The sequence below is a fragment of the Eleginops maclovinus genome, chromosome 19, assembly GCF_036324505.1.
Source record: "Eleginops maclovinus isolate JMC-PN-2008 ecotype Puerto Natales chromosome 19, JC_Emac_rtc_rv5, whole genome shotgun sequence".
NCBI lineage: Eukaryota > Metazoa > Chordata > Actinopteri > Perciformes > Eleginopidae > Eleginops > Eleginops maclovinus.
In genome coordinates, this window is record NC_086367.1 from 18,332,992 (window position 1) to 18,360,465 (window position 27,474).

At 42.5% G+C, this 27,474-nt stretch overlaps 1 protein-coding gene across 4 annotated transcripts in view; it reads left to right on the forward strand.

The window, feature by feature from the left end:
* The first annotated feature begins 267 nt into the window (after positions 1 to 267).
* The window catches only part of tnika (TRAF2 and NCK interacting kinase a), a 59,530-nt gene continuing 32,323 nt past the window's right edge, over positions 268 to 27,474 (forward strand). For all 4 annotated transcript variants that reach the window (XM_063908179.1, XM_063908180.1, XM_063908181.1 and 1 more), the window contains exons 1-2: positions 268 to 657; positions 13,587 to 13,652. In XM_063908179.1, coding sequence (XP_063764249.1) covers positions 601 to 657; positions 13,587 to 13,652 — 123 coding nt within the window. In that variant the 5' untranslated portion in view covers positions 268 to 600. The remainder of the gene's footprint in view (positions 658 to 13,586; positions 13,653 to 27,474) is intronic.

Here is a 27,474-nt window from a genome sequence, read left to right on the forward strand (position 1 = left end):
ATAACTTCAACAAAAACAATTTAACAAGACGTCCTCCTGTCTTTGAATAACAACAAACACGGTGACATAATACACATACATTATTTAATAAAACGATGCTGCTCTTTAGTATCAATGTATGTATGAGGGTCGTTGAAAAGGAGAAAAAAAGAAAAAGTTTGGGAGTCCCTTCTGCCTCAGTAGACCCCGCCCAGTAACAGGCGTGGTTTGCCGGGGCAGTAGGCAGCGTGCTCCCCCTCCCTCCTCCACACTCACTGGCTGTCACAGCAGTGGTTGGAGGACGAGCAGCAGCACCAGCAGTAATCCACTTTCCGCCGTGCTTCACCTTTCTCTGTTCCGTCTACATCCCGCAGACATGGACCTGGAGGTGCTCATGTACCCGGTGTTCTCGCTTCCCAACCTCCCCGCGTTTGCGCTCTAGCTGTGCGCTCCCGGCCCGTGGCACGTCCCGCTACTGACCAGAAGGAGACTGTTGTTATTTTTCTGTGTAGCAGAGAGGGGACTGAAGGTAGAGCAGCAACCAGGGACCCACAACATCGTGACAGCAAAGGCCGTTTCAGGATATCAGGCTACTGAGAGCGGCTCGCTGTGTCCTCCATCATGGCGAGTGACTCTCCTGCTCGGAGCCTGGACGAAATCGACCTGTCCGCTTTGAGGGTATGTGGCATTTTTACATCTTTCAAATACAGCTTCATCTGAGAGGAACTGGCGCGTGTGCGTTTCTCCTTCCCTTGCACCTGACGGCGTTCCCTGAATAGCAGGAGTCTGCAGGAGGCGGGTGTGTGGGAGCCAGGCCGCCTCAATGTGTCAAATTATACATCACATTATATTTAAACATTAACTAACTAGACAGCTGCCTCGCTCATCTGACGCCGTACCTGCATTCAAGTCAGTAGGAAGGTGGATGGTGTGTGTGATGCTGAGTGGAGGTTGTAGCTGGGTTTCTGCTGACCTGGATAGTGTGTTTTTTTTCCTCTAGCCCAGGCTATTATAGGCCCATCAGCTTTGATTCAGACAGCAGTGGAATTTAACCTACTTCTCCCACACACTGCTTAGATGGTGTGTTAAAGAACAAGACATGAAAGGTTCCTTGTTTTCAGTACCAAATTTGTATTAATCCAACCCCTCTTACTCCTTTTTTTTGGTACATTAGTTCCCCTACTTGCTGTTTTTGGAGCTATGGTACTGTAGTGCCAACCTGTAGTCAGTGCAGCCTGCTCTCCTCCATCAAAGCTGAATCTCAGTATGCTGCAATAGCCAGTTCTTTTGTTCATCCGGTGTGTGCTGCAAGCCACAAAACACACTCACAGAGACACACAAACAGCCTCCTGCGCTTGTGTTTATGCGTGGATACCCATGTTTTCGCTTCACTGAGCATGGTGTGTGTTATTCTGAGTGTGTATGGATGCCTGTCAGGCTGCACACAAGTAAGGGATCCTGCACACAAGAAAAAAAAAGGGCTCCAGCTGTAGACCCGTTTGCTGCTTGGAGAAATGAAACCACATCACACACTCAATGCAGTTGTTGTCTGCCTGCCTGTATTTACCTTCCTTATTGTGCCCACATGTTTAATTGTATGCCTTTTATTCTGTCTGTCACCCTCTATGTTCATGTCTGTTACGTACAACTGCTCATCCATTTACCCACATGCTGTTCCTCCTTTATTTTTTATCAATTTCATCGCCCGTTTTTCCAGCATCTTGTTCGTCTGACTGACTGAATGCAGCTCCCTGTCTGTCAGCCAGCCGCCCTGTCTCTAAGCATTATCTTTCTTTGCCCACCTCTGCCCTGCCTGCATTGAGAGTAATGTCCACAGGGGAGGCAAATGAAATGTTGATAACATATGCGACTTTTTGTGGCGTGTTTTAACTGCTGCTGTAGTGTAGAATTGGAGGAAGAATATGAAAGGAGAACATGAAAGGATAGAATGAGACAGAAAGAGGAAGAGGAATGAGGAAGAGGAGTGAAGTGTCTGTGCTTTGGGAGTCAGCCCATGCATGTCTCTCAGGCGTGATGTCAAGCGCATGTCTCTCACTGACTCAGGCAGCTACATATCAATGCTGCCATTTGTGTTTACATCACAGGGTCATCTCTTTGTGTATTAATTTGAATTGTCTCATCAATAGTGCGCATTGACACATCTTTTATTTATACATTTTTGCCTGTTTCAATGTGTACCCGGTTCGTAGTCAATTCCTCTTTCCAAGATTGCCCTCAGTCTTGAGGCGAGGAGTCTTCTTCAGATCAAATTGTTGCCTTTTAAAATAGAAATACACAATTTATTTTATTGTATTTTTTGTTATTAAGCATCTTTGTCTGGATGTGCGCACACTTGATCGCTCTTCTGATGTTTGTATGTGTCTATTACTAGAAAGAGAGAGATTTGGTTTGACCAACATGACACTGAAAGAACCTTCTGATCTATGAGAGTATGATTTGAATGAGACCTACATAAAGTCATTAACCTCTAAAACCTCCAGCTTGCTTATAGGTCACTTATAGATATTTCCGTTTCATGAAAGTCTGCCGACAACAAAACAACATTGAGTGTTGGGTTTGAATATTGCTCTTAGTGTAAACACCACACAGCTTCAAACAATTGTTGGATCAAACAGAACAGATCATTTTTCCCACGTAGTGAAAGATAAATTCAAAAGTTGAAAGGAAATTGCCAGTGTAAACATGCCTATGCCAAAGAAATGTCCTTTTGTTAATTGTGCTTTGCAAACACGTAAGCCAAACTCAGTAGAAACCCTGAATGTATCTGAACGGGAGCTCCACACACCACACACCCTTTCCCCTTTCGGTCTTTCTCCACTTTTGTCTTTATGTCAACTTCTGTTTCCATTCGTCCCTCTTTTTTTAATCTTTCCATCACATACTTTGACCTATCACGAAACCTTTCCCCCCCCCACACACACACAGACACACACACACACACACACACACACACACACACACACACACACACAGACACACACACACACACACACACACACACACACACACACACACACACACACACACACACACACACACACACACACACACACACACACACACACACCACATATAGACTGTCTCAGATGAGTGTACAGTGAACCACTGGACTGGCTAGACAGGAAGTAGGTCAGCTGGCTCTGACGAAGTGGGGAGGGAGGGGGGCTGATTATAATACTGGCGGTGGTGGTGGTTTTGGGGGGGATTGTTTTTGTATGTCTGTATGGGGGGTGGGGGTGGGGGTGGGGGGGTCGGGGGCTGAGTTAGCTCCTGCTCTAGGTCGCTCTTAGGCCCACTGACCAAGGATCCAAGGCTTTATTCCTAAAATCTTAAGTCGCAGGCTCCTTCAACAATGCAATTTAAATATATACAAGACATAAAACAAGTTTAAAAATCAATAAAAATGGTGCAAGAAGAAACTAGTGCAAGATTATGTTGCAACGATTGAACAAACACACACACTGATGTAAAAAGACAGACAGAATTGAGTGGGAAGTAGAGAGGAGAGAGAGAAGTGGATTTTTATGTTTGCTGTCTCGGCACTTTTCCCTTTTTCTCTTTGTCTCCCTCTCTCACTCTCTTTTTCTTGCGCCTCATCGGCTCCCTGCGACATTTTCTGGTGTCGTGCATCAACCCCTGCACCTGTACAGATGTGGCATGCTACACTCGAGAGGTAAAGGCCAGAGTGAAAGGCCGACGCAGAAATGTCCCCGCTGTTGAACGTGACTCACGATGACAGGCAGAAGACCAGAAGAGGTCGATACTCCGTGGTTTTGATACAGACTGTGGTTTTTATGTGAAGCGTTACCCACACGTGCGCACACACACATAGGTCAGAGGCATCAGATGCACGGGTTCATCCAGTCAGCTGATGAGTGCAACAGATGGGAAACCAGCTGGAAGTATAGTCACTCACACTGACACACACACACACACACACACACACACACACACACACACACACACACACACACACACACACACACACACACACACACACACACACACACACACACTGGCACAACTGAAGTGTGCTGTGCAGGGACTCAGGTGTGCGAGATGAAAGCGAGAGCATGTGAGGATGAAGGGATAGGGTAAGGGAGAGAGACGCAGAGGGAGAGTGGGCCGGTGATGGGTTCAGAGAAACAGGACATGTGAAGATGATCTGAGCTTACAGATTTAGAAAGAAAGTGGAGTAGAAATACAGAGAGAAGAAGAAAGTGAGAGGCTGATCTCAGGCTAAAAGGTGGAGATGTGACCAGTGGCTAAAGTAGTCCGAAGCAAAGACCCCTCTCCAGATCTCCTCCCTCCCTCCCTCTCCATTCCCGTTGCCCAGTAAGGCCGCATTCCTAGGCCCCTGACCATGGCCGCCATAGTAACGGGGCCACAGCAGTGCCCAAGGCTTACACAGAGCTTATTCATGAATAGTCTATATACTGTATGGCAGTCTGTCGCTGAGAAATGCCCCTCTCCCCTCCCACCCTCTTTTCTACTCTGCCAGCTTGCTTCTAGTTGACCTATTTCCCCCTCCAAGTCACTGATGGAGCCACATCCAATCTTTAATTCTCTGCTACGCTCTTACACAAGCACTTGGATGTCAGTTGGCTCTGTGCGCACACAGGCCGGCAAAGAATCTGCCAAATGATATCAGTGGTCGATTTAATTTTTATGTAACTGTCAAATTGATACCAGATGATTTAGGAAATTAGTGGTTCAGTCAATGCCAAATTCTGCAAATACTTGCCATGTTAAACTCATTCTCACAGGAAGTGGTTTTCAGTAGTAACACCAGTTGTTTGTAGTTAGTGTAAGAACAGTTTCTGAGCAGATACAGTCAATCAAATGTATAGAAATAGACCTTAGAGGGTACAATAGCAGAAACCCTGTATGATTTCTGAGTGTGAAAACACCACAGCGATGACAAGGCCAAACTTTCACTTTTTAGAATAAAACAGTTATGTTTTAGCATGTTTTAAAGACATTTCAGATATATAAAGGGAGTATGCTCAAGACCACTCTCCCTCACTCATGCTATCTTCCCTTTCCCTTCCTGTTTAACGCATAGAGTATACACTCAAACTCAATCTGGAGTGCTTAAAGGAATCACATGCATGTAAACAAGTCCATAGCAGGAGCTGAATCCCTCTGTATAGTGGGTGAAATACACGATGCAGGGCAGGAAGGCAGCGAAGATGGATTGAAGTGACAGAAGGAGAGAGCGGGCAGGAATTGAGAAGAAAAGATGAATGATGAGGGGGACGGAGGGATGACAGGAAAAGGTGTGAGATGGCAAGTTGGCAGAGACGGATGGAAGGCGGGAGGCGAGAGGAGCGGATGGGTTCATTAGCATCGCAGAACAAACTCCGCGGCGCGTATCATATTCGGCGGGCTGTAAATCTGTGATTAAGAGTTGACTCGTGTTAATGCACTGTCCATGTCTGGGTGAGACGTACTGGGAATTAGGCTACAACAGCATCTCCTTGTAAGAGCAAGCACTGGTGAGCCCTGTTGTTAAGTGTAAGTGGTTTTATAAGACGCAGAGCCGGCCTCAGCATGACTCCTATCATCCTCTTAGGGTCTCTAATTCAATCCATCTCACTTCTCTGTAATTCACTTTCTAAAGACACTAACTGCACTCACCTGGCTGCTGTCTAGTGCATAGAAACCCTTTCTTTATAGACATAGAAGGCCTGCAAAATCTTGAAAAGGAGTAGCCAGGTTGAATATAAAAGAACACTTTTCCCCTTTTACAACTTAAGTGTCATGAAGTCGGGCATTTCACTACATCAAGATAAGAGTTAGCAATCATTTGCATATTCACCAGACACTGCAGTGCCAATACTCAAACATTAGCTGTGCAGCTAAGCTTTGTGTTACAATAAAAACACTTTAATTTCAAATGGCGACCCCAGAAATATTTCCATTTGATGAAATTTTGCAGCCATCAAAAACATGGAGTCTTCCGTTTTAAATATTCCCCTCAGGGTAAACATCCCGAGCTTCAGTCCAAGTTGGATCAAACAGAGATGATTTTTCCAACCGTTGAAGATGAAGTCAAAGGGTACGAGTTGATGTTATTGGATTTAAGCTGTTTTGTTAATGTTGCTCGGTAGCTGTTCCACAGAAGTGTCTCTCTGTTCTCTCCGCCTACAAGACGTATACCACCTTTTCAAGGGGAATAATGAATGTAACAACAAGGAAGAATAATATTATTCTGGACGACCACTGACCGTAACCAGATCTTTATCAGCTACAGCATCAGTTTCTGAGGAAAGCTTAATCCCTCAACATGTCTAGACAGGACCTGTTTACAACACACATCCTTTGCCTATATCTTTCTGGACATCAGTCCCTTTATCTCTTCATCTCCCCTTTTGTTCCTGTCCTCCACTTTTGTTCCTGTCCAGTTTTCACTCTCTTTTAACTCTGTTTTGCTTTCCACTTACACCTGAGGGAGATGTCTGGCTTTTAAGCTTCTAAAGGCTGCATATGTTTACCAGATAGTAGCTAAGTTTGTGGGTTTGCTGTCAGTTTAAATCAGCAGTTGAAGCCATTTTTACATGTCATTTTGAAACCAGCTGATTTAGGAAATGAGTGATGCAGTCTTGGCCAAATCCAGCAAATGATTTCTGTGGAAAACATTCAGGTTGAGGAGGGGTTTTCCTGGGAATATTCTCCAACATAAGACTATCAAACCAACACAGTGAGCTGAAAGATGTTAAAATGGTCGACGGGTGTCTCACACGTCATATTATATTTCGGAATTTAAGCCTTGTTATTACAAAATTGTCCATTAGTGATATAAAATTGTATATATCGTAGCTTTCCAGTATAATTCACATCACTTTATAGCAAACCCCATGTGTCTGGATGTAAGTGTGCTTAATAAAAGTTACAGTATAAATAGAAGTGTTTTTCTGCGGTCTGGTTGATCTAGTCATAACTTAGGAAGATGTTCCGCTTTGGAAAATTCAGCTCTAAATCATGCTGTTTTAGTTGAAGAATCAACAAAATCAAGAGAATACTTATCAGTTTATGAAAGGATATGGAGTTGGCAGTATCAGTTGGATGTAAATGTTAAGTATAAGTCTGAAGTGTCCTTTTGTTTTTTAATGAGAGCCGTATGTTTTGAGATTCATCCACCTTGAGTTGTTCCACTAAATACAACCTCACAGATCTGCGGAAGTCTAATATTTAATTGACGCACTTCTGGTGTTTTTACCTTTTGAAACATGTTAAACCAAATGCTTCTCTACCTTTTAAAAAAATTGTACATCCTGTTATGTCACGTGTTGATATTGCGTAAGGGTGTATTTTTGTCTCTGTGATCGCTGTCGATGAAATGGTGTAACTGATAAGAAAAACCTGATCGGTTTAGACATCTCGTGCCAAGGCAAACAAATGTAATCTTCTGGCAGTAAAATGTCCTTTAAACTTTCGGTTCCAGCCTGCTCTCAAGAATACTTGCCCTTTATATCCAGCAGATTTCAATAATTACATTTGACCTTTATGTTGTTTTTATGAGAATCCTTTCAATGGTTAACAGGTGTGTGTCTCTACTCAGGAAGTGTTTGTCCTTCAATTGATTTTGTGATTTGATCTGAGAAATGTCATTCACAGACAACAAAACAAGGACAGAGATGCTCCTCGGGTTCTAGAAAGTTTAGGGTTGAAATCAAGTGCTCTTCAGAATTTGTCATTCGACAGAAAGTGACAGTAGATTAATTATTTAGATTAACCACTCAGCTCCTTCAATCAGCCAGTAATTACCCTGCCACGACAGCAACGCGGGTATTGTTTACGCCTTGTGAGTCGGTGAGTTTCATCGTGCCACAATGAGACTTCTGAGACACGCACTTTAGCAGGAACCACCATAGAAGCGGTTTGGATTACTTTGCTGGAAGTGGAAGTATTGAAGTCTTTCAATATGCAGTCATAAGACTTTACAGGTGTGTTATTGATAGCAGTTCAAAGGCAGAGTCTAAACAAAGTACTGAGGTAGGGAAATTAAGAAGGGGCTGCTAGGAACCTCTGCTTTACGCCCCTGGACCGGTGTGAATCCATCTCTACTTTCTTTGGTTTTTCTTTGAAAGACATTCAAGGTACTCTGATGTAAATGAAAAGCAGGTATAACAAAAGGTATAATTGACCCACAAAAAGGCCGTTTGTAGATCAATTACTCAGCCTGTCTTACCATCAATAGTTAGCTTTTCTGGCATGCCTCCACAGCCAAGAGAGAATCCAAAACAGAGTGAAGTATTGATGAAAGAAGTCAATGGGGGCCACATTTAACCAAAGAAAAACAATATCAACCTATACAACGTTTGCACTATATTCCTCTACTACAAAAACAGCCTCTTGCTCTAAGTGAGGTATTTAAGATAGTAAGGTTTAAGTGAACACGTGTGACTTAATAAGGAGAAGCTATTTGCAATCATGGATTCCTTTTCACTGACTCAAAGCTTAAATAGGTCAAACTGACCCACCACTAAATGGCAGGGTTAGAGGAAAAAAATCGTTATGACTATTGTTGGTCTGGAAAGAAAACGTTGCTGACCTACAAATGTTTCCTGATAACTTCTTTGCAGACGGTCCAGTGTGGTAAGGAAATGTATTTATGATCCGTTGTGCCCTGTATTACTTACCATTTGTTTACACATGATTGAATGGAAGGCCTTTGTCCTGGTTAAAGGGTCAAGGTTAGAATTAGGATAATCTGCTGGCTACGTAAGAGTTAAGGTAAGGAATGCAGTGGAGAGGATTGAGGAACGAACAAATGAATGCAGTCAGAAAAAGTCCTCACACATGTTGTAAAGTGGCTCTCACAGGCACTGCAGCCCTGCACTCTAAAACCCATTATTTCTAATGGCCTGCGCTGCTCAATCTCCCCTGTTCAAAGAAAAGAGTGGATCCTGTGCTGCATCCATTTCAGTGTCCTCATGGCCAAAGTTAATCCTACTTCATTCTGCTTTTACACAAAATCATTCCATGTCAAGAAGAAATGGCAAAGGAATAAACAAAAGGTATTGTAGGCAAAGTGATCAAGACCAAAATCCAATGTTTATCAGTGAATGTAGAGGCATGTCTGTAGAAAAGTTAGTACTTGGTGAGTCTAATGGAGTTTAGACATCTATGAATGACATGCTATTAATGTTGCACTAAATACTAGCAAGATAACTTTGGACTTGGAAGTAGTGATTGAAGTTATGTCCTTTCTATAAAGACTGTTCATCACTTCTGTTGGGTTCAACTTTTCTATAAAAATGTAAGGAAGTCATGCTCCTTTCTGGTTTAGGAAAATATTCAGACGTCTGGCATGCTATGACATTATATAACATTACATTTTATTTCCTTGATTTTAACTGATGGATGAGTACAAAAAAGAAACCTCTTTCCCAAGAAATTGACAGTTTGTGGAACTGATGCGTGTCACTTACTTTACAACTTTTAGAGCCTTCATTAGATATTCTTGTTATTCAGACGCTTCAGTAAGCCCACATTCAGACTGCAGGAAAAGGTTTAGGTTTCACTTTTCTGTAACGCAGGTTTCATAACAGTGTGAAAAGCACATCGAATCTGATCTTTGGGACATTTTCTTATATGTGGTTTTTTTCGGATACAGATCTGATTTCATGCAAAGTGACACAGTCGGAATGTTCACATTAGAGTTCATGCAACTTTTGCTTCAACATAGATCTTTATTTATAACATTTCTGAACTGTGGTGGAGAGACAATGACAGATTGATTAAAAATATCCTGTGATATTTTGAAATTCTGGTTTCAATGAAGCCATTCACAAACACTTCTGGGTCTTTCTCTGCATCCACACACACCTCAGTACACAAGTATGAAAATAGTTATTTTTTCTTTGATACTTGTAGGTCGTTTGCTCAAAATTAGCTGACTGCCACTGCACGTCGACTTATTTATGAAACTGTAAATGCTGACTTGAGTGGCCGCTATGATTTTTTCCAATATGACAGCGTGCTGCGTGTGACTCCTTTGTTATTGGTCCTTTGTTCCTCTAGGAGAATCTGAACAATACATCTGAATTGAGCAATTTAGGCTGACACACACACACACACACACACACACACACACACACACACACACACACACACACACACACACACACACACACACACACACACACACACACACACAGTGATTCATCAGCCAGTGAGTTCATGTGGCAGTCATGTGACGCTGGCAAACGATCAAGAAAGACCACAACATAAAAAAGGGGAAGGGGGGAAAAATGCTCTGTCATAAGGATCTTTAAAGCAGTGACAAACAGATGTGCACAGCATGCGTACACACACTCATGCAGAAGCACTGACAAAGCCTTGTGTACGCTGAGAGCTTATTCTGCAAGTGTTCTCTAAAATATATATATTATATATATATATATTTTTTATCAGCTAGCTTAAAGGCATGCATGAACTGGAGCAGCAAAAATGCTCTGTTTCTGTAGCCGCTGCGCTCTTTGGAGCTCGGAGGTGAGGCACCACATGCATGTCTACATCAGGTGTCTTCCATCGATTGGGGGTTCTCATATGCATATGCATTTACAGCAGTGTTTTTGCATGGATGTGTATGTTTCTCTGGTATATAAACAGAAAGAGAAAGAGAGCATCCTTCAATGTGTCTGGGGAGCTGCTGTCAGAGATTTACATGCAGCTCTGAAAGTTAATTCACACAGCTGCCAAACACACACACACACACACACACACACACTTTAAGAGAGAAAAGGAAGAAAAATCTACCTGCATAAGCTGCAGGCCCGATGGCAAGGAAAACCGTTGCAGAGCTTGCAGAGCTTGCAGAATGCTGCTGTCTGCACTGTTAAAAGAGGCTTGCAGTCTCTCTCCCACTCTCCCACATACACACAGTTTCACAGACACACACTCTCTTCGTTTTGAGCCCACTCACACTCGTTAGAACATTTGAACACTATAGCCCTTGTGTAGGAGTGCGCTTTTGGCACAGTGTTTAAATGTGTGAGTGTGATTATGAGAGTGCGAGAGAGCGAGACAGCGGGAGGATGTACTTGAGACAGAGTGTGAGAGTTTGTGTGTGTTTGTATGTGAGGGGCAAGTGCATTTGTGAGTGTCTGCAGCACAAAACAGAGAAATAAGGGTGAAAAAAAAACACAGGAAAAGGAAGAGGAGAGCAAGAAAAAGGCCCTGTCTTCTGAAAGCGCTGACAGGTTGACAGGTCTGCTGAGTCTCACAGAAACAAACAAATGGAGACAGAGCGAGGGAAACAAAGAGAAGTGAGAGAAAACTGAGAAAAGAACAGAGGAAGGAGAGACAACCTACACAAAATATATACACATACAGACAACTTGAGCATGTACACAATACTATTCTGTAGCACCGTAAAATCCTATTTCCTTTTTTTTCATTCAGCACTAATCCAGTTATTTTTTCTCTTTATACATCATTCAGCACACTCGGATCTGCGTTTGAAGCCAGAATAGTTGGCTGAAAGTCCAACTGTAAATTCACAGACATTGCATGAAAGAGAATTACAGTAAGTGAAGCAACAAAGCGTAAAAGAAAACCGAAGACAAACGTAGGAGAGAGAGAGAGAGAAAGAAGTGACAAGTTACAGACGCGAGAGACGAGGATGGAAATAGAGTGCATGTGGCTTTTCAGAACGGAAATAAAGTGAAGCTTTATTAAGACGGGAATTGTCTGTGAAAAGATGGTATTGTGAAATATTGCTTTGCATGAGTCTCGGCGCGGATCTTCACAATACAGCAGTCTATTCCTGTGAATCAGCAACAAAATAAGCCTCCAGCTTTGCCAGGAGAAGATCTAATTTTCACACATATTCTTCAGCTTTTCCATAGATGATATTGGAGATTCATTTTCCAAATAGAAAAAAAAGGAAATAAAGAATGAAAATGACAGGATTGATCTTGGATATTGGTGTTTTTTTAGCTACTGAGGAGAATTGGCTGAACCCAAAGCAAGAGTTAGAGCCCTACGAAACTAGTATACCTCTCACTATTGATTAGATCATTTACAGCCTAGGACTGTTGATAACAGACATTTTAAATATGCAATTTCTTGAATAAATATGGGCCTACCATTAGATCTAACATCACCACAGGCACCTAAGGCAGAATTACAAAGTTGAAGACACTTAAGCCTGGAACAAAATGAACAAAATAGTTAAATATCATTATTACATTTTGTACATTTGTGGAAAAACCATCGGACAAACTGCATTACGAAAATAGTTGGACAACTTTTTGCATTCTGATCGTTTCATGTGAGAGTGAAGCTGTAGCGTTAGCAGCCCGACATTAAATTAAACATTTACAAAACTTTTGAATAGCAGGATGAACATGAAGTAAAGAGACATTACAGAAGCCAAGAAAAAGGGCCTCAGTGTCCCTGGGACTCAGTTGGAATGAGAGTAGCGTTGAAAGAAAGACTTGTCCTGGACACTGTCAGGAATGGAGGAGAGAAAGAAAGGATGTGTAGATAAAAGAGTGAGAGGGACATAGATGGACTTCGGCTGGTTGGAGAACAGAAGCTGGTGGAACGGAGAGAGTGTGAAAGAGAGAGAGAAGGAAGGAGAGGGTGAATACCAGCTATTGTTGGAATGCCGTAGCAACACGCGGCAGGGAGGAAGGGGGAGGTGTGTGTGTGTGTGTGTGCGGGGGTCAGTGGGTTTTATACTCTGTTCAAGTTGCTCCTTGTCAAAGATGCGTCGAGTACTGTGTTGGCAACCTAGCGACTGTGGGCTTAAATTATTAGGTAGTCTGGACACGGGCCTAAAACAATCCAGAACTGCATTTCAGACCAATGTATAAACACCCAGAGACTTCATTTGATGAAGCAAGACATAAGCTGTGCTCAGGTTAGAGATCCAGCGTAGACCTTTGTCAAAAACGCACTTCTCCAATGTTGCTATGTGAAAAACAGGACAAAGAAGCTAAAGCCATGCTGGTGGGTCAGTGTACATTGGCAAGGCAGCACTTTGAGCTAAATGCTAACACGTTAACATGCTCATCATGGCAAAGCTAACATGCTCATGTGAAGTTGGTTATGTTAACACTGTTAGTTATCGCATTGTAGCTTTTTAGCATTGTAGCATTAGCTAATTAGCACAAAAAAGCATACAGCTGAGGCTGATGTTTGTATAACTGACAAATAAAAAATGTTGACCTGATGACACATGGTTGAGAGTTTGTATGTCCAAAACATGCATAATTCAAAACAACATTTGTCAACATCCTAGTGCAGTAGATTCAAAATCAGGGGATCACCAAGTCACTACGATTTATCCTCTGGGGCAAATGATTTTCTGATTTAAAAATCCATACATTTTTTGTTGTGATACTTCAGTCTGGACTAAAGTGTTGGGCAGACTGTCCCACCGAATGATGTTGAGATCTTTATGTCTCATGTGTTTGTCAGGATTTATCATCCATATGAACACTGCTTAAATGTGATCCAACGTACACTCTACTTGAAATATTTGACCTTTTTTTGTCTGATGTTTCAACCATGAATTAAAGTCCTTTTCATCCTAATAATCTCACTGTTTCCCTTTGTTGTCGTTCTAGGATCCTGCTGGCATCTTTGAGCTGGTAGAGCTGGTGGGAAATGGCACATATGGGCAAGTGTACAAGGTAAGATGCACACATAAACATCCTGGATATTTTGGTAGCCTGCCTTTCCCTTCTCATCCGCTTTTATTCATTCTTTCCAAGTTGCCAAAATTGACTAAAGGGTAGACATGTGCACTGTAACTGAAGGAAACCGAAAAGACAGCAGATAAAAGCAGAGCACAAGCTTGAGAGAAATGGAGCGAATGTAAGAGACTAAAATGCAGGGAGGAGAAGCAGAAACTGGGGCACATTAAAGTGCTTTTAAGTGAATTTCCCTTGCTCCTTTTCCTTGACTTTCTCTTTTTTTCCCCTGCTTTATTTGAATTACTTTACGTATGTGAGCAGGGGGTTTATAATTCTTCCCTTCTAGATGAGGTATTTGGAGGGGAAGTGTTTCTGGTACACAGGAAGTGCTTGTGCTCAGTGTCTAATGTTGTGACATTACTGTGGTTTGGGGTTTTAGACATCAGTTGCACTCAGCTGTTTTTCCGCCGTTTTTCCGCTGTCGTTCAAACACTATCTCTCAGTCCATGTCATGTCTGAACTTCCTCTCCCCTCCATGATGGCCCGCCTTTCTCTGGTCCTCACTTCCTTTTCCTGATTCTTCCCCTCTATCCTGCTTCTCTGCAGGATGTTGCACCAGCCTGCACCAGTTTGTCTAATCTGGAATAAACATGTGTCTGTTTAAATGTGTGTAGGTATGGACACGTGAAGTTCCTTTTGAAGGCAGGTTTTTTTGTGTGTGTGAAATTGTGTCTAATGGAGCAGAGAGTTTAGGTCAGGTGGTGATGGAGAGGAGCTGTTCTTACAGCTGATTGGGCAGAATGAAAGGTCAGGCCGAGGTGGGACATGCTTCTCCGGGCTTGTAGAAGTAATCTGACATACTCGTGTGTGTGTGTGTGTGGGTGGGTGGGGGGGGGGGTTGTGTGTGTGTGTCAGGGACAGAAGGAAGGAACAATCACAAAAGGAATGGAGAACAGGAGAGTTATGTGTATCCATGTATTGCTGACTCGGCTGTCTTGGGTGAACGTCACGGCTCATTTACTGGCTGACATTCAGTGGGTCTGTTCCTGTACGTTACCGTGGTGCAGAATGCCTATGGCAACAGCAGCGGCGAGTCGGGTCTGTGGTCCATACAGCTGCTGCACGCTGTTTGGAGATTGGGTGTCGCTCTGTGGGAAATACTCAACAAAGTCTGGACTGAAGTTGAGTTTCTCACAGCTGTAGATGACACATCCAAAAATATGACAATACATTTTTTTTGTTTAGTTTCCTTGTGTACACCTGTAAAGTTTGGAAAGTACAAAATAGATTTGGAGAGCTTTTAATATTTGCCTGTTTGTGCTAGAATATTTATATACATATGATAAACTATTGGCCGAGATTGGTTGCACATATTCTAAATTTCATGGGTGTAAATTTCCCAATAAAACAGTAGAGCTGAAATGGTTGATAATGTAACCGCAGTGGTTTTCATAAGGGACAAAGGAAAAATCTGCAGTAGCATACGGTGGTTATGGTGGGCCCTGGGGCACACTGTAATGACATGCTGTAGAGCACGCTGGTTAGTAGTTATTGAGCACTCACATACCATCGGTTTGTTTAGTCACACAATCACATAGAGACTTTTTGTCTTACGGGAAACCAGATACAGTGGGTTTGTTTTTTCTGTTGTTCAGACTACCAAGCTCGCAAGCAATATATTCAGTTTTAAACTACGCTCTGAGTCTTAATACGAGGCAGAAAACATGTTATAGTGCATACTCTCGAAAATTAGCCCTTCAGTGCTGTGGCAGAAGATACAGAAGTAAACTGGAAAAGATTGGATTCATCCGTTCAGATAAGGAGCCAGTCACTTGAGTCAAAATGCCATCTATTTTAAATTCCTCATACGGTCGAGGCAAGCCGCCTGAAGAGGATCATCTGCTTGTGAGCAGGTGAATCTCTGAGTCAGTGAGATGATAAATTGACCTTTAGCCCAGTGGGTATTAGTGAAACGCAATTGCTCCGGCTCTCTGTGAACCATTTTTAAATGCTTGTTATATCAGAAAAACGACACATGGGAATACCATCAATACTATATATAGCTTTTGACTGTTAGTATCGTCTATCTGGATCAATGAATGCTTGTGCTGCAGAGCGAACACAGGATGAGTTTAGATTTCTGCTCAGATGTAGAAGTTAGTCAGGCAGGCTGTAAATATGATATTAACTCTCATTCTGAGTCAATTTGTTTTGTGGCCAGGAGCCAGTTTGTTCTAATGTGTCTGTGATCAGATGCTGCATGTAGGCACGTTTTGCCTCATCTCCTGCAGCATTTTAGAGAATTGAGAATATACAAAACTCCTTGAAGCTACTACTTATTTTCTTCCAAGCTCATTTTTTATGCAGAATTGTTTTTTAGATATGAATTTTATGAGTCAAAGTCCCAACTTCAACTTTACTGTTTTTTGATTCACTGAAACTGAATTATTTATTTCTTAGGGTGGACACATTTAGTCCAGTCAGGCTTATGAACATTTTAATAAGCCTGTAAGCTGAAGTGAAAAATGCATCAGGTAAAAGCTGAAAACCTCCAGCTGACGCGTTTTCGATTTTAAATGTAATCCAAGTTTGCTTTTATCTCTTCTCAAATCAGATACTTTGCCATTTTTCCTGCAGCAAAAACATGACTGTTAAACCAGTCTGCTGCATTCTGCTGCAGTAGTTTTTACTCAGTGTATGGTGTGTAATGAAGCCAGAGATATGTAGGTTTAAGTGTACCCATGCATGCATCCTTTTGTGTGCTGGGGATAGTAATGGCCAGCAGTGCCGTGTTTTATGTTGGTGTTAAAGGGCCAGTATTGTGCCCCAGTGCTGCAGTTCTGTGTGTCTGGGAATAAGAGATAACAGGTTTATCAACAATTCCATTACCCCATCTAGTTAAATGATACAGATCTGTTCCTTCCTTCTCCATCCCTCTTCTTTTCCCTCACCATCTCATCTCAATTTTTTTTTAAAAGTCTTGAAAAGTTGTCCCGGGTTGTTTTTTTATTTGTTGCAATTTCTCTGTCAGCAAAAAATAGTTTGTCCAAGAACAGTGATAGATGAGAAGCCGCAGCGAAAAGATAATTTTAGCTTCTCCCTCTGTCTCCTTTCTCCTCTTACGTCTCCATGGCGGTTGTGTTCCTTGATTTTTCTCCTCCGTCTAATCATCCCCGTCACTTCATCACTCCTCGCTTTTTTTTGTTATCAATATGTAATTACGTTTTTCTTCTCTTTTCTCTTGTTTTTTTTGGGCTGAAACTTCCCTGGTGTGCTGTACTTAAGGGATCAGCCTTAGCCTACAGTATATGTATATATAGCTTCTACTGGCTGCTCTAAAAGGGCCATAAATAGAGAACACGGGTAATGCTGAATAATTAAACACGTTCTCTCCCCATTCCTATGCCTATCCGTCATCCCCGCTCTGTTTCTTGCATTAGCTTCCTTTCTCTTCTCCTACAGTTGTCACTCTCTCTCTCATCATCTCACTCCCTCATCGGGATTTCCTTCCTTTACTTTTCCACGTCTCTGTCCTCCACTCTCATATCTCCAGGCCTCCCTCCTTCCCCTACACAAAGTCTTTTTTTATTTTATGTTATCATGCTTTTGGTCTCCGTACTGTCTCCCGCTTCTTTCTTATGCTTGTGAATATTTTATGTGGCTTTTGGGAATTACACTTGAATTGAGGAAGTGTTTCGCCTCGCAGTGCCACGGCAGGGGCGGGGAAAACATCCTCCCCTCACTAGCCAATGGCGAAAACACTCACTAATGACTGACAGGACAACTTATTGACTGACAGACTTATTGATTGGATAATTGATTAATCGCAGCTCCTCTTCATTCCCGCGGGATAAGTCATTTTTCTCCGTGATGGATCCAAGGACAAATTGAGAGGGCATCTAATCATATCTCGCTCATAGCAACACAAACACTCACACACACATTCACAGGCACGTGAACGATGACACAATCAGCCTCATCGACTGTCTCCACGGCTTTTAAGCGGCAAAACATTTCCTGTTATTGTGTGGGTTGCTGTGTGTGTGTGTGAATGTGCCTGTGCTGTTTTCACATCCTTTTATTGCCATGAGCCTGTTGTCGCCATGCAGGGAGACAGAGGAGAAAAAAAAAGAGGGAACCATTCTTCTTCTTTCTGATGACAGAACACATCCACTCTGCCTCTCTTCACGGCCAGGCAAAGTGCTCCATCTCTCTTTAAATATTCACCAGTCGCTCTGAGACACACACAAAGCGACAGTTGGGGACCTGGGCCGTATGGGCTTTTATAGGCTCACCCACTGTGACAGCCTCTCTGTACAAAGAGCAGCTGTTTGCCTTCCATTTACTGTATCGGAGTCTGTGTAACCAGTGTGTGTGAACAAGCGTTTGAAGGAGCATGTCTCTGGTGACATGCTCTCACGTCTCTTGTGTACGCTTGTTTCTTCTCAGGAGTGTGTGCATGCGTAGCTCCTGAGAAAGTCATATGAAAGGTCACGATATGAAAAACATGCAGTTGGCGACCTCACAAGTTTCGGGATGTTATAATAATCTTGATACGGTGGGATCAGAATGTAAACAAAAAAAAAAGGTAGAGATAAGATCAGGAATAAGGTTCAAAGAAATGTTATCTATTGTTAACCGCTGAATATTTCTCCATTCCTCTCCCTCTTTATCGCTTTAACCTCCATTTTATTTCATTTTTATTTTTCTGGCACCCAGGCTCACCTCTCCTCCTCCCTCCTCTGCCCTCTTTAGGAACCGAATATTACTTCAAAGTTGTTTTTTTTATCTGTCTTCTCTGCTGGAAGTCACACTGCAAAGGACTGTGGGATATTTTTTTCTTGCTGCCTGCCTGCCCGCCATACACATGTGCCTGCTGCACGCACACACACACACACACACACACACACACACACACACACACACACACACACACACACACACACAGACCTCAGAGCAGCAGCATGAAGTGTTAAAGCCTGGCATAAGAGACTCCGAAACAAGGATAGAAGAGATAGTGACGTCATTCATTCCTCTTTGTTTGATGTTTCCTAACTCCTCCAGCTAGTGTTTCTCAGCAGGAAAGAAGATCAAACAAGCAAGCGTATAGAGTGCATCTCTTTGAAAGTACTCATTGATCATACTAAAATGTAGCTTGACAAAGATTCGGCATAACATTTTGTAGAGTTATTTACTCTCTGCCTTCTCAAATGTTAAACCTTAACATCACAGAGTTGCCCGGTAAAACAGTTAAACGCTCACCTGAACTTGCCCAGCTCCTCTTGCACAGCTAGCAATGCAATTTATTAGTTATATACAACCATTTGCCACAATCGAATGCAGTTTCATACAATATTCATGCAATAAATCTTGCTTTCATAACATCTCTAACGTCTCTTTATCCTGAAGTTTTGTGTAACCGTAAAATAGTTTTGAAGATGTAGCTTGGAATGCTGTTAAGATGTATTGCAACATGCAGTTTTTTTTCACAACACCTCTCTAAAATGTGTGATAATGTAGTTAGAATGGCCCTCAGACCTTTGCCCAGGCCATTCACATGCTTCTCAGATGATCCCATTCCAGAGTTGGGAAGCTGTTTCTCCGTCTTCGGCACGTTCATGAGCCTTAAGTTGTTATTTGGAAACAACAATGGACGCTACACAGACAACATTGTGTATTCATTGGTTAATTAACAACATATCTGTTAATGGATTGTTGTTCAGATTTAAGGCTGGAACATTTACCCGGTTGGGAAATCGTTTTCCCAATTATTGTAACATCCCATTAATGCCGCACCAATGCCCTATCTCGCAATGTCAAAGTAACCGAAACATAATTGGTGTGTCTGCTCAGTAATTCAGATATGGTCCAAAATGTAATGGGTTCTTCCTTGGCCCGTGCTTTATAATTCCACCAGGTTTCATTAAAAATCAGGTCAGCCGTTTTTTTTGTAATCCTGCTGACAGACAAATCGAGCTAAATACGCCCTGGCAGAATAAAAACACCAGTAAAATTAGCTAAAAGTGCACCTTAGTTCAGTAGTTACAGGCTCCCAATCATTATATTGTCTTTCTTTAATGTAATATCTTCCTTTAAGATGATTAGAGACATTAAAACTCACAACAATCTCAAAGGTTATTGTATTCCAATCAGGTTTTCTTGTAAATAATAATCTGAATGATGATCAAAATAGTTTGTAAATCACATCAGTTCACTTATGCTTAACTGAGCCCAGATACAGTCAAAGCTACTTTATATTTACAGTAAACATTTCCCAGAATGCAGTCATTTGTGTCCTACCGCTGGCAACAACACCTCAGTGGTACGTTGTGCAGGAGGGGAGGACATTACTCATTCCCATCCGCCAGTGGAAACCAGAGTCCAGTGATGCTTGCTGCATCTGTAAACTGCAGTTAGCGGTATAATGTAAATGAATAAAGAATGTATTTCTATACGGTAGCATAGGTGCTAATGGGATCTCAGAAGGTCTCTCCTGGGAGTGTCTATAGGGCTCGGTATGGTTTGTGTTTAATGGTGTACATGTATATGTTTCCGTATACAGTGCCTGTCCCAGGTGTAGCATTGTAGCAGTTGTTTACACTCTGACACCGTGTCATTGCCCCGCTTTATTGCTGTATTGTGTTTGTTTGTCCACACACACTGACTTGAACACACACACTTCAATCTCCTCTGTTCTTACGATTGAACTGTGAACCGCGTCGGAGGCAAATGTTGATTGTTACCGTGGGAACAGCAGATGTGCTCGTTCCAGCCAGATGCAGCGACACACTCACTCACACCTGGCAGTGTGTTCATTAGCCTACATTCTCGCTCTGTCTTCCCCAAGGCCACACGCCCCACTTACCCACAATGCACTCCTTTCCACCCGGACCAGGGTCAATTAGCCATGCTTGATGTCAATAGCGATCTCTCACTCTCTGTTTGTCTGTTTTTCTTTCCACTTCAGTCTCTCTTCAGTCAGATCCCCTTCTCTTTCATTCATAACATTCACTGTTCATAGCTATTGAGCCAAGGTGGCTTTTCCCACAGTGTGAATCCCTGCCCATTAATACTTAAATCAATAACCTATACAAGCTCTTACTCTCTATATTATTCTCTATCACCTCTGTTGTCTCCTTTCCCCCATGATTGTGTCTTTATAGAGCCCCCTTGTTTTTGTTGTCCTTCATCTGAGCTGCTTCTTTTATTCATGTTTTCTGTTTATCTTCTCCTCGTCCTCCCTCCTCAATTTCTCCCTCACCTCCACTCTGTGCAGTAAATCAAGCTCTGCTGTTCATTTAACCTCCAGAGCCGCCGGAGCGTGATGCCGATGTGCTGAACCTGCTGCTTTGCCTCCTCGACGCAACCCTCCTCCTCCCATGTTGTGTTCCCCCCGACTCATGCACACTCACCCGCTCTCTTGCTCTTTGCAGTTGTGTATCCTCTGCAGATGTTGTCGAAAGGGTTATTGTTTTCTTTCTGTCTGTCTGTGGTGAGTGAGTTGTGCAGACAGTTGGATTTCTGAGATAAGTGGGTGACTGGGCGGGTCAGTGGCTTACAGAGTGAATAAGTCAGTAAGTGCATTAGAGAGTTAACCTGTGTAAATGAGCTAGTGGATTACTTGTGAAGTTACGTGTTACTTTGTGGCCGCTCTGTTGTGACAGGATAGGGTTAACACTGGGTCACCCTTCTGTTCAGATTCTAACGGCATCAAGCTGAAAAAGCATTGTTAGTTCATCTGTTTATGTTTGTGTTTCATTCAATCTGGGTCAGCCTCAAATGCCTTCCATAAATAAGCATTGGACACACACACACACACACACACACGCACACGCACGTCCATCCGGTGAGTGGTTATCCTGTTAGTGTTGATTTATTTCCATCCCATCAAAAGGGTGTATAATGATGAGCTTTCTCAGTTCCGTGACCTTAGACATATGCCCACACACACACACACACACACACACACACACACACACACACACACACACACACACACACACACACACACACACACACACACACACACACACACACACACATACACACACACACACTCTCTCTCTCCCCCAGCTCCCCTTTACATATATAACATTTAACTGAATCATATTTCTTGACGCGCTGATAGACTTATGCAGATTTGTGTTTACCCCCCTGCCTTTTCGTTTCCCAGCCCCGTCACACAACCATAGGCAGTGACAGATGTGCTTTTGTTGCTTGCGATCAACCGTGGGTGTGTTTGCAGACTTCTGTTCTACTTTTTTGGAGCTGTTTAGTGTTGCCTGCATTTGTGGTTATTTATCGCTGCACCAAATCCTTCCCCTGACCCCAGCTTTCATTTTTTTGCTTAATTAGCGTGTTGTACTGTGAGCGGGCAGGTTAATGAACAGCTATATTTCAAACTGCCGATAGATTATTGTTTCAACAGGCTTTAGCAGATAACACCGGTTCACTCTGAGTGGAATCAACACTCCCAGGCTTTCTGTCGCAAAATGCAGCTTCTCCTTCCTGCAAACTCCCCCCCCCCCCCCCACCTCTCACCCGTCAATAAAAGCCCTATGGACTATCCCACAGATCATTGCTCTCATCTCTCTTGCTCTCATCTTTCTTTCTACTTTCTCTCATCATCTCGCTCTTCTTTACCCTCCTCCTCCCACAAACCCTTTGCCTGCGCATGTTTCCCTCATCTTTACTGGCTCGTTATATCTTCTCCCCCTTTTTAAATCTCTTCCTGTCTCACTCCGCCTCCATTGCTTTCTCATGTGTGAGTGTGAGAGCAGCCTCAGGGCGCTTCTATATTTCCTGGGCAGTGCAGGAGTAGATTGGAATGGAGGCCTTTGTCACTTTTATTTACTGCTTCACTGATTCCACAACAGCGTGCGCGCTTGTGTGTGAGCTTGTACTTGTTTGTGTGTGTTGGTGTGTGTGTGTAAATGTGGAATGATTGCAGGTGTTTGAACTGCAATGAGGTGTGTCAGGTTGTATTGCAGCCTTATTTCTTTTGGCTTCTTCGAGCTGAACTGTGTTTGTGTCGTTTGTTTGCTTTAAAGTAGCTTTAATTCTGCACCGCGGCTCTGACACCTGCTTAGCATGCTTGGATTGTAAGCCTACAGACCATAGGACCAGTGGATGTTGATAGTATGGGTACAGACTGAAATACCGGTTGTCTGAAATCTGTCGACCCCAACACAACCGAACTACAGTTGAGTGTGTGTGTGTGTGAGTGTGTCTGACAGCAGTGGGCAATCTCCCTCTAGATCCAGCCTGTCAGAGAGAGAGACAGGCTGAAAGTGTATAGATTGAAAGCCCCACGGGCACATCCCAGAGCCCACTTTTCCCCTATGAAACTGTTACCATGCCGACAGGCCCTGTGCCAGGAGAGCATGCTTAGATGCCATTCAGTCAATTCTTTCCTAATGTCTGTGGTGTGTGTGTGTGTGTGCATGGATTAGCATGACGTCACAGATTAGGATTATGGTGTGACCCATTTCCTTCTAACAAAGAGTTGGCAACACAATCTGCCAATCTGTCACTAGTTTTGTGGGGGTGTACAGGGGGTATACAGGGCCCTGACATCAACTGTTCTGCTAAATCAACAACTATTTTCAGAGATAAAGATAACTTTTTATTGATAGCAGAGCTGCAAAAGGGCCGGGGATCAGGTTTCCATTTCAACTCATCAATTTATTGAGCAGGTGACGGACTAGGCTATAGCCACAGTCATGAAAGCTAAAGGATGTGTGGGAAACCCTGCAGTTGTAAAAAAAACAGTCCTACTTGCTTCATCATGACGAGATAAACACAAAAAAAGTTCCATATAAATCTTGAGCAGCTGATCGTAATGAACGTCCTAATTAAGTTTTAAGTTTCTGCCTTTTCATCTTAGTGGAATGAATAAAAACCAATGGCTCTCTACAAAGTTGGAAATCAATCTTAATATCGGCGGCTTTCAAACTGTCTTTTGTAATGAGATTTGTACTTAATGGCCTAACACACGCAGAACCAAAGATGGAGGCGTTTGAATTCTGCCTCCTGTAAAGAATGGGGTTACAACCAAAGAAGGATCTATTTCTAAACCAGGAAGGTTTGAGGGTAAAATCGGATGGTTTCCTGTGACCTTGCAGCTTGGCCACACAGCGAGCTCACACTGAGGACAGATGCACGGTGAAATCCAGCTCATCCCCTCCCTCATTTCTCACTCACTTCTCCCTCTTCTCCTTCCTCCTTTCCTCACCCCTTCCTTTCTTCTAAATAACAACTCACAGCATAGTAGTCTCTTATACCCTGTTTCCTCCTTGTCTTTGAATGTGTGTACGTTTCTGTGTGTGTGTATGTTCAAGTGTCGTGCCCACTGCACTCTGGCCAGCCGAGACTGTTGCTAGGCTACGACAGGAAGTGTCCTGCATAGTAAATGTATCCGAGGGAGGGTTGGGGGGGTACTGTGTAATTGACTTGGCAAGGGCATGGGCGTGCACACAAACAAACTACACACACACACACACACACACACACACACACACACACACACTATGTAGAAGCATTTCTGTCACGCTCACACGCTTTCACACACACGCAGAGGCTTTGGTGTCATGATATCTAGCAGCAGGTTGTATTAAGGCGGGCAGGTTGGTCTCGCCTAACTGAGACTGCAAGCTGAGAATGATGAAGAGCCGCTTCCTTCAGCGGCCTGTGGCGCCTGTGTGTGTGCACGTGTGTGTATTCCCCTCACCTTTCAGCTCCTAGCAGCAGTAAAATTGTAAAAAAAACAATCATTACACATCTCCTATTATTCCTCCTAAGACACTCGCACTCCTTACCTATGCAATGCGCTTTACAGGCGTTTGAGTGTCGCTCGGCAGCTGTAATTAATCATAATTATGTGTTGATGATAATTACTGGAATGGGTGTACTTTGTGTCAGCCTGACGCCTCCCACACGGTGCTCATTGAAGGGGACTGATGCGATGAGAGATGAGATAACGGCGTGATGTTGGACCTTAAATCTCTGGATTTCATTATGAGCTCATACAGACTACATGACGAGAGGTGATCTGAATCACAGCTGGATAACTCTTTAACATATGACAGCTTAGAAATGAGTAACTTTAACTAGCAGAAGGTCTTGATTGAAGAAATACAAATTATTGAATATAAACATAATCATTATTAGCTCAAATGGTCTACAATTGCAGCCACTATAACCCTGTCTATAAAAAATGTACTTTTGAAGGTTTACTGAAGTAGTTTTTATGACTCGATTTCACAGTAGATAGATTTTGACAGAAAATCGATATCACATATAATACAGTTACCAGTAAAAGACATAAAATAAATGGACATTCAAAAAATAGATTAAAAGTTACAGCAAAACAGTGCATTAAAAGGGGTATTGTGCAAATTGACATATATAATAATAATAATTATAACACAAAATCAGTTGAGTGTTTAAAATGCATCAGGGAGAGGATCCTGTCACTCGAACACCTTTTGAGTTATTGTGTAAAACAATAAAAAAGCATTTTCTTATTTAGTTTAGAAACGTCAGAAAAAGACCTACACTCCATTTCCATCCGGTTGTTTTGAAACACTCGCCTGCATGGAGGACGCCAAGAAATGGCTCCACCATGATGCAGCCGCCTGAAGGCTGATCGGAGAGATCAGTTCGATATCAGTCTGCTGTCTCCATTTCAGCAGGGCCATCCAAGTGGAACAAACATAGTCAATTTGGTCTGTTATCGCTCAAACACACCTGGCCTGGCTGTGCGTCACAACTCTGCGTGTGTGTGAGTGAGTGACAGATGTTTTGCTATCATATTTAGTCCAAATATTTCTACAGGATTAAAAATGGTGGTTTGGACGCATTAGAAGACATAATTTGAAATGTCTCTGTGATGATTGAAGTAAATGCTCAGCACGCTCACTATGATGACAGATGAGAGTATAGATAAAAGCATTTTATTTCGGTATGTGTGTTTGTTTTGCTTTGGGGAGTCGCTCAGGCTCTTGTCAGTGCATCGTGGTTTGCAGAAAGCACTTGATGCATTAGCGGCAAAGTTAAAGGGTTGCAGGGAGCCTCAGTTTTGGTCATAGTTGGCTGTCGAGCTCAAAAACGCTGTTTCGTTGCCTCTTTTGTTTTTCATGCCTAGCATGATCATGTTCATGCAGGACCTGCGCTCACAGCCTGCTGGTCTGAGCTGTGAGGCAAAAGAGAATAGGAGACAGAAAACACAAGGGACAGCGCTAAAGTAAGCGAGACATCTAGAGGGAGCAGGGCCGAAATAATGAGAGGCATAAAGAGGAGATTGTGAGAAGTTAAGAGGGTTAGATAATGAGAGAGAGAATAGGAGGGATGAGGGAGTGAGGCAGAGGGAGAGTGAGGGAGAATATGCAGATCTAGGTCAGAGAGGCAAAGCAGACAACAAACAAGTGGAGGAAGGGATGAACAGGCCTGCGAGTTTCAAAGCTGCCCCATCTGAATGGGCCGGATCAGGGAGAGAGTGGGCCATCCTTAGAGAAGAAGAATGAATAAAAAAAAACCATTTATGTTCCTTTTTTTGTTATTTACAGGACTTCAGCAAACATCTGTTTTCATTTTTGGACGTCGAAGCGTTAAAACTGAAGGAGGGGGATATAGCTAACTTAGCTAGTGCGTTCAAAAAACTCAAAACAAAGGCTATTTTGATAATGGATTCATCTTGAAATGAATTAAAATGGTAGAAAATTGTGCGTTCAAAGTTACAAACTTGGAGATTTACTGATTTATTATTTAATTTAAATACATTTATTTGTACCTTCAGTAACTGAGATGAACATTTTTCTACTATTCTTTTTACATTTTATATACAGGCGTGATAATCTGCATATGTATTGATATTTAATTGTTAGGTTGAGTGCTTGATCAAAGTATAAATGTGGTTTGCATGTAAAAACAATCATTGTTGTTAACCTATGTTAAATTAGACTATTTCGGGATGAGCAATAGCCAACAAAGCACTTCATGACCTGTTGTTGTCATCATGAGGTTCTTAACAAGCAAACAATGCACATAATAGCTGCTTGGACGGATAAACGTTGTTGTTGTTGTTGTTGTTGTTGTTAGTTATTGAGCTTAACAGGTGTAGGCATGTTCTTGAAGATTATAGGACGGGCTACAGCAGCTTTTCCCACCATGCTTTAAGGCTAGGTGTAACGCCTCCTGGCTCCATCTGTAGTCAACAAACAGATATGAGAATGATATGTCAAATTGTTACCTTAATGCGCAAATTATTTTGGCAATCATTGGACTTGTTTTGTTCAACCAGCTGTCCAAAACCCCAAAAAGCTCCTCTGCAGTGATATATAACAGAAAAAGGAGAGATAATCCTCGCATTAGAGAAGCAGCAATCAGCAAATATGTTGGCATTTCAGTTTGATAAATGACTGTTTATGAGGCAATTAATTTGACTCATGGTTTCAGCAATAATATCTGATCGTTTGTCTTTCCCCCTGGTTTCATATCATTGTTGCACACAATATCCTGTTAACTGCTTAGGAGATGATATTTAATGTTGTGTTCATGTAGCCAAAGACCCAACGCCATCCCCTCTGTGAATGTGCAAATACATGAACAGGGGGAGGACAGAGACGGAGCGAGAGATGAAGATGAACAGACAGCGCTAATTCCTTACTGTTGCTCCTTTCACACTTGGTCGTTTAATACGGCTGAATGACATTCTCTAGGAAGGAGAGATAGAAGGAGGAAGGGAGAGAGAGAGAGGTTGTCAGGTGGCTGAGAGAGTAATGAATCTTGATCCAGCTCTGAAGAGGTCCATGTCCAATAT